Below are 7,620 nucleotides of genomic sequence, written 5' to 3'. Positions count from 1 at the left end.
AAAGAAAAGAAAAATTAAGGGGGGGGGGGGGGGGAACCCACCCAGTGATTGATTTATTTTTAAAATATCATCATTTTTGTGCCAGTTTCATTCCATTTTTTTTTAATGCCTGACTCGTGATTTTTTGGAGCGTTTGGTGTTGGCAGGTCTGCGTGCGCGAGCGTGATGGCATGTGTGTGCACGGGGGCTCTCCACGGAGAGATAACGCAGCGCGCGTTGGAGATGGCAGTGCCGTGATCTTCAAAGGCTGCTGAATATTCCTCCACCGCTATTTCATTGCCAAGCATGCAGTTTTTGAATTAAAAAAAAACCAAAAAAGGGAGACTAGCACTGGGCATTGAGTCATTGTGCAGCTTTTCAGGTGCTGATGGGAGAGCAGGGGAGAAGCTGAAAGGGAATAAACCCCCCTGTGACTCCTGGCATTGCCTCGGAGGGGTATTTTAAGGTCAGAGGGGGTCAGTGTATATTTGCAGCCCCTTGTGTATAAAGATCTAATAACAGCCCATGAAGGTTAAGTCCGTCTCCATCAGTGCCTTGTTCTGTGACCTTGGATAAACCACTTTGTCCCTCTCCTTTTGGGAAGAGGGTGACTGGATCTATTCCCCAATACAGGTTGCAGAAATCAGTTAATATGTAACGTGGGCTTTGAAGATGAAAAATACCTTGGAGATTCTTAAAGCTCTCGACAAGCATCTGTGTTGCCTTTGCGGGCATCCAGCAGAAAGCAAAGTGCCTGAATCCTCTGTCACAGACAAAACCTGCTGTGTGCTGCGCGGAGAGGCAGGGCTGGGAGCTTCCCCAGGCGTTACGTGGTCCTTGAATTTGTAGGCATTTATGCTTCTTGCTTGCTTAAGAGAGGAGTATCACAGTGCGGCTGTGCCCGGGGCTTTGCAGAGCTGTCACAGGCTGGGGCAGTGCAGCAGAGCAAAGTGCCTGAATCCTCTGTCACAGACAAAACCTGCTGTGTGCTGCGCGGAGAGGCAGGGCTGGGAGCTTCCCCAGGCGTTACGTGGTCCTTGAATTTGTAGGCATTTATGCTTCTTGCTTGCTTAAGAGAGGAGTATCACAGTGCGGCTGTGCCCGGGGCTTTGCAGAGCTGTCACAGGCTGGGGCAGTGCAGCAGAGCTGTGTCTGTGCTTGTCCCCACACCCCCTGCTCCAGGTCCCCTGGCCCCCAGAGCCAGGCTCAGGGATGAGCATCCACATCCCAGCAAGGGTGAAGCCAAGTTTCACGTGGCTTTCCAGAGTGGCAGTGTCCCCAGGTGATGGATGAGGTGTGGGTGGTCTGGGGGGCTTCGTCCAGCTGGGAAACCTTCAGGAGGAGCTTTACTGCTGTGGATTCATGCACAACTCCAGGCTACTAATAAAGGATTTCTTAGTTGCTAGTTTGCATGGAAATGGTAGATTGTATCTTTGAAACCCCATAACTGGTTGATTTTCATCAAGGATATCTGACTTATGCAGCAAATTTATTATATATAGCGTAATCATGAAACATTAATTTTCTTGGGAAGCTTCCTTTGACTCAGTTTTGCTAACCAAAATGACCTGATTTTGCCAGAGCAGCTCTTTGTGGGCTGCCCTGCCCGCGCCACGTGCTGCAAGCTCCCTGCCAGCCCTAACGATGCCTTTTCTCTCCAAGGGAAGAAGCAATGCTGTCCACCTACTTTGAAACCATCAATGATTTGCTCTCCTCCTTCGGGCCCGTCCGAGACTGCTCCCGCAACAACGGTGGCTGTACCCGCAACTTCAAGTGCGTGTCGGATCGCAAGGTGGACTCCACAGGCTGCGTGGTAGGTACCAGGGCTGGCGTCTCCTTCGGGGACAAGCCAGAGGGGGACATTGCCTGCTCCCTCTCCAGGGATGTGGTTGAGGGGATGGATGTGCTGGTGGTGGACTCCTCTCCACCCTGGGGCCTTCACGACAAATCACATATGTCTTAAGGACCTCAGGGAAGGAGTGCGGGGGCTCAGATGAGCAAAAGAAAAATGTTTGAGGCTGATGGTCATTTTCCTGCTTATCGAGAAAGCACGGGCTGAAAGCAGCCTCACTTTTCCTCCTGCCTTGTGCTTCCCAGCGTGGGAGAAAGATGAAGCATCTCCCCATCCTCTCCCCCTCTGCACCCCTCTGATGCCCTCAGGCTCTTGATTTGTGTCTGATCATGCTCACATCTTGCCAGACAACCTACGGAGTCCCAGGTTTTGCAATATCCCCTCCAGGAGACCTCTTCAACCCCAGACCATTCATTTTGGGCAGAGGCTCTGAGTCGCTCCCAGCTATCGATGCACAGAGGGGTTTCACTGTTCTTCAGGTGGGAGCAGCAGAGCTCAGCACCACTCCCCACTCTATCCCATCTCATGACAGCAAAGTGGCCACTTCCCTGCGCACGGAGCTTGTGCGAGTCCAGTATGAGATGCAGAGACACGAGGGCAGAGCCTTGGGAAAGTGGGGGAAGCCTGGAGCATCCTTTCTTGTCTGTCTGTTGTAGGACCCATCAGTGATGACCCCGTTGGGGGTCTGGAGCTCGTCACCCACTCCAGCTGCCCAGCAAACCCATACCCGCTGCTCTGAAGCCCCCCCTAAACCTTCTCTGCCCCTTCCCTTCCCTCTCACCACAGGCAGAGCCCCGTCTCCCCATCCCTCCCATCTGGCCAGAGGTGGGAGTTAAGTGTCTCATTATTTATTGAAGATGTTTACCCACGGCAGCCAGGAAAGGTCAGGCTGGAGCGGTGCTGTCCTGGGGGTGGCATTTTCATTATCCCCTTCTCTGATTGCTCGTTAAGGCCATTTAGCGCAACAGCCTGATGTGTCACCAGCAGCACCAGGTGTCACCTCCCCTTTGCTGCTCCTCTCCCTTTCCTGCTTTCTTTTGTTCCCTTTTCTAGGGAACAGCTGCCTTTTCTAGTCTTGTGGAATTTTTTTTCCCCCCTTTTTTGGGGTGTAATTTTGCTGTGAACACCACCGCGCCTCCCAGACGCTGTCAGAAGCGATCGGGGCTCTGATCACCCCGTGGTGCTGGGAAGAGATGCCTCTTTTTAAAAGTCAGGATATATTAAGATAAATTGTCAATAAATTACAGGTTTAGCGCTTGCCACATCGGCGCACGGAGAGGCAGAAATTGGAAACTCTGTCACTGGGAGAAAATAACCCCCCCCAGTTCTGTAATGACAAAAAGAGGCTTTATGTAAAGAGAACAAACCGCAGGCAAGGGTGGGGATTGGGGAGAAAGAAGATGCGACAGGAGCAACCGCCCCTTGAGTGAATTACCTGCCTGAGAGCTGGCGGTGACAGGCACCATGCGGGGACTGTGGGACCCCCCTGTCCCCCCACATCACACCGGGCTGCCGGGAGCCGTGCATCCTATGGGGACAGGAGATGGACACCCACCTCTCCCCGCTGTACTTCTTCACTGCTTTTTCTCCCTGCTGCAGGAGTGTTGAGACTGCTTTGCCCCTCTCCGCAGCCCCCAGTTGGGGGATGAAGCCCCCCCAGCTCCCCAGTCCCAGCTGTAGCAGAGCTGAGCTCCCTGAGGGGAGTTTGGAGATGCTGTTGCATCCCACCTCCGGTCCACATCTCTCCCTGCTTCTCACCAGACTGGCCGCAGGGGCACAGTGCCCCATCCCTCCCAGCTCTCCCAGCCCCCTGCGACGTTTTACACTGCTTGCAGGTCTCCAGCAGTGGCAGGGGTGCAAGCAGAGGTCTGGGGGGCACTGCCCCATGGTTCTGACCATGGTCTGTGTCTGTCAATCTGGGGAAAAGCCCAAGGGGTGGGCAGGCAGCGCTGCCCCCAGCCCCAGGTCATGCTTGTGGTGCTGAGCTGGAGTCGCAGGTGATGGGAGCTGAGTTTCGGGGCTCGCCACAGCCCCAGCGTGTGACCTTGCAGCACCTTCTGCACCGGTCCCTGCGCCGGGTGATACGTCCCCTCCTCATCCCACCCCTGCTCCCAGAGTCTCCGGGTGCGAGCTGGGCTTCCAGTGCGAGCAGGGATGGGGTCATTTGCTGTAAATTTGCAGGGATGTCAGTTAGTTTGAAAGCTGAACTGCCGTGAACTCAATTTGCCAATTTGGTAAGTGCTGTGGGCAATATCAGGATGTAATTTAATTAAGCTATCCCCTTTTTATAGAGTTCAGGGAGCATTCGCGTACTAATTTTAGCACTAGGTTTGCTTCAGCTTTGCTCTGGACACTGTTTCACAATTCATGACATGCTGTTAATCTTTACCAGTCAACAGTTTATTAATTTGCCGAGAACCACAGAAGTATATAATCAGCGGTTCATCAATCAAGGAGAAATCCAACAAATGTTCCAAGGCAGGTACTGAGCATAAAATATACATGCAGCCTTGTAAGCAATTAATACACAGCAGAGCTGGAGCCTAGCAGTTCAACCAGGGACCAGCACAAATCTGAAAGATTTCTTATTCCTTTTATATATAATCATCATCTGTTACCCGTTGCTCCGTGCCCTTAATACAGCTTCCAGTAATTCTGCGAGCGCTGGGGATGCATTTATCCTTGAGCTCTTTACCGGCGTGGGCTCCCATTACCTAATTGTTTGGCCTGGAAAGGATTTGGTTGAAAAGTCAGGGGCGGTCGCTTGCAGCTCTTGGTGGAGTCTCTCAGAGCATAGTCTCCTTGGGCTCTCAAAGGAGGCAAGAGGACGTCCCTTTGCTTAGTTAAAATCCTGCATGTGAGGTGTCACCTAGAAGACCCCCAGTGGGGTCCCCGCCCAGAGGGGTGACAGCTCCCAGCTTCCATCCCATGGTGCCTTTTTTTCTCCTCATCTCATGGCTTTTCTGTTATTTTTACCTGCACCCAGCAGATGGCATTAGTGCATAAATATTTTCTGCAATTTATTTCTTATCGGAGGCTTTTTTTGTTGGGGTAATTTTAAGAAGGATGAGCTGCAACCTTGCCAAGACCTTGGTGTTGCTAACTTGAGTGCTACCTTGCAACACAACAAAACAATCTCTGAGCTCTAGAAAACCTGTTTCTGTGCTGCTTGTCCTTGTCCTGGAATTGCTGTCGGATCTGGGGAAACCGCGGGCATTTCCCAACTAAACAAAATCCCAGCGAGCTTCTCCAAGTCTGGTGTCTCTGCTCTGCACGGTGACTCCAGTGTGCGTTTCGTACCATCTTGCAGGGATCACAGCAAACCAGGAAAACTGTGCTGGAGGAGTAAGTCAGATTATGTGCCTCTCCACAACGTCAGGACCTCCTGGAGATGCAGGAGGGCTCGTGCTGCCCAGCCGGTGGGGAGGAAGGCAGGGTGGGGAAGGCAGCTCTGGGTCCAGCGCCAAGGGAGAGGCAGGATTAGGCCCCTTGTTTCCCTGCAGCGTGAGCAGCTTCACCGCAGCTGGTGTGGTCTGTTGGTCCTGCAACATCTGCGCTGCCTGCAGATGCCGGTGAGTTAGTCTTTGGAATTAGAAGAGAGTGGCTTGTGCCATGGAGGCCAAAGCCATTGCAGGTGGCTGGGGAAGGGCTCAAGGTGTGCTCCAGGATCCGTCCCACCTTGGGAGAGGCGTTGGCAGGAGGTAGGAGAGCCCAGCGAGCCCTGGCAGCGAGCAGTGCTGCTCTGCACAGACGTGAAATCCTGCCGAGCATCGCCATCTCCCTGCCCGCAGGCTGGGGTTCCTCTAGCACTGATTTATTTGTAATTTGAGTGAGAGAAAAAATATAGCTTGCCCGCAAGGACAGTGTGAACTGTTCCATGATCACAGGGTCAGCCGACAGGCAGGAGGGAGTTTGTCTGGCTCAGCAGGATGCAGAAGGGAGAGCATCTGCCGGAGAGTCTCTTAATGAAGTTGTGGCCCATGATGACACTGGTGAGGTGTCAGTCCCAGTGTTTTTTAGGTAGAGAAGGACGAGAAATTTGTCATGGTCCACACAGGCGTATAAGCCTTAGTGCAGCCTGTCTGGAGCTAATCCTTTTGTATTGCTCTCTTCCACATCAAAACCATGGGCTGTTCCTCAGCCACTACAAAGTGGGACAGAGAAATGGCTTAATTTAAGTGTATCCGTTTCAGGGAGAAATGGGATTAGAAATGAGGGAGCAGGGCAGTGGCTACCGCTCTGGTCTCCTTCCAGCACAAGTCACCCAGGGATGGCTTGGGGACCATGGGGAGGTGCTTCAAAATGAGGTGGATGATGCTGAGAACTGATATTCTTGGGGGGAAATGGGGTGTTTGGGAGTTTCAGCCCAAACCAAAATGCTGCACAGAAATCCCCCACATATGTGCACGTTCCAAAATATTTTGGTTCAAAACATCACATTTCTATGAAGGAAGTGGAAATGTTTAATGCCAACATTATCACCTGGAGCTTTATGCTATATATTGTGTTAGCCCAGTGTACAGCCTGAAATAAAACCAAAATTAGGCAGTAGAAACTCAAACATTTCAACCTTGTCAAAATTAAACGCTGTCCTCATTTCCCAATGAGTTTTGAGATGTAATTGATGGGATCCCACAAAGCACTTAAGCTTCATCAAATCTGCATTTTTCTGCCAGACAACTGTTCATTGGAAAAATAAAAACTCATCCGTCCCTGCCTTACGAGGCACCTAGCTAATTATGTTAGGGATGCACACTCAAAGGAGGGAGATGAGGAGGAAACCATTTTCCTCTAATCCCTGCAAAGTTTAGCCAGCTCCTTGAAGCAGAAGATGACTCCCAATGTGTGTTATGGTTGGAAGCAGAAGCTCCCTGAGCCCAACAGCAAGCCTCCCTCCCAAGGAGCCTGTGGGTTCGGATTTATCTTATTAAACCAGGTAACTACCTGGGATGAAACTGGGATTTGAGGACGAGAGCAAAGGATAGGAAAAGCCGCTGGGGTTGGTAGCTGGCTGGAGCGGAGGGGCAGGTGGGGAGACCACCGCCCACCTGCCTTTGCTTCCAGTGCTGCAAAAGGACTTTGGACCATTTTGTCAATCTGTGCCCAAATTTAAAAGCGAGTGGAATAGCTCAGGAGGCACCATGGTGAGCTGGATGTCTCTGCCTGCACTGGGAAGAGGTAATTTGGGGGATAAAAGCCCCACTTTCTCCAGCGTTGGCTTTTTCAGTGGCATTCCTTGGAGGGTTTGGCTGGCACCAGCCCTCGTCCCTCTCGTCCCCAGCAGACTGGGACACTCCGTGTGCTGTGGTCACAGCCCAGTTGGAGCTCGGTTTGCTTTGGGTGGTGGGATTTGGTGCGTAGTGTTGTGGCTGGGGTGTAGCCTGGGTGTCAGGTGGGGCAGGAGCTGGATTTCTGGTCTCCCAAAGGTTTTTGGAGGTGCGTGCCAGCCTCTGGTGTGGCTAGGAAGGGAAATGCCCCGATGGGCAGGGGATGCCAGCACATCCCCAAAATGGGCTGTTGGTGACTCCTGGAAGGAAAGCAGCCAGAGGCTTTCCACTCGCTTGATTTCCTTGCTGCAGGAGCTGTGAACACGTCTATCTGTGCCCGTAGCATCCCACCAGCTGCTTGAAACCAGTCCATCCCACTTTGAGTTGAGATGCAAACGTACAGAGTGACTTGCCCAAGAGGGTCCCCACAAGAGCTGGGTGGTGGCCAGAGGTGAGGAGATGCTGCATCATTGCACAGAGCTTCGGTCCCCTCCGTGCAGCCCCCCGCCGGCTGGTCCCGGG

The 7,620-nt window shown here is 52.4% G+C and overlaps 1 protein-coding gene across 1 annotated transcript in view; it reads left to right on the top strand.

Moving 5' to 3' along the window:
• Window positions 1-7,620, top strand: part of LOC104468108 (astrotactin-2) — a gene marked incomplete at its 5' end in the record, with an annotated part of 80,733 nt that overhangs the window by 42,178 nt on the left and 30,935 nt on the right. The window contains one exon of the mRNA XM_010082130.1: window positions 1,642-1,792. Coding sequence (XP_010080432.1) covers window positions 1,642-1,792 — 151 coding nt within the window. The remainder of the gene's footprint in view (window positions 1-1,641; window positions 1,793-7,620) is intronic.

This window comes from Pterocles gutturalis, unplaced genomic scaffold, assembly GCF_000699245.1.
Source record: "Pterocles gutturalis isolate BGI_N339 unplaced genomic scaffold, ASM69924v1 scaffold10984, whole genome shotgun sequence".
Classification (NCBI taxonomy): Eukaryota; Metazoa; Chordata; class Aves; order Pterocliformes; family Pteroclidae; genus Pterocles; species Pterocles gutturalis.
Note: the sequence above shows the minus strand (reverse complement) of the source record. Positions and strands in the feature narration are given on the sequence as shown.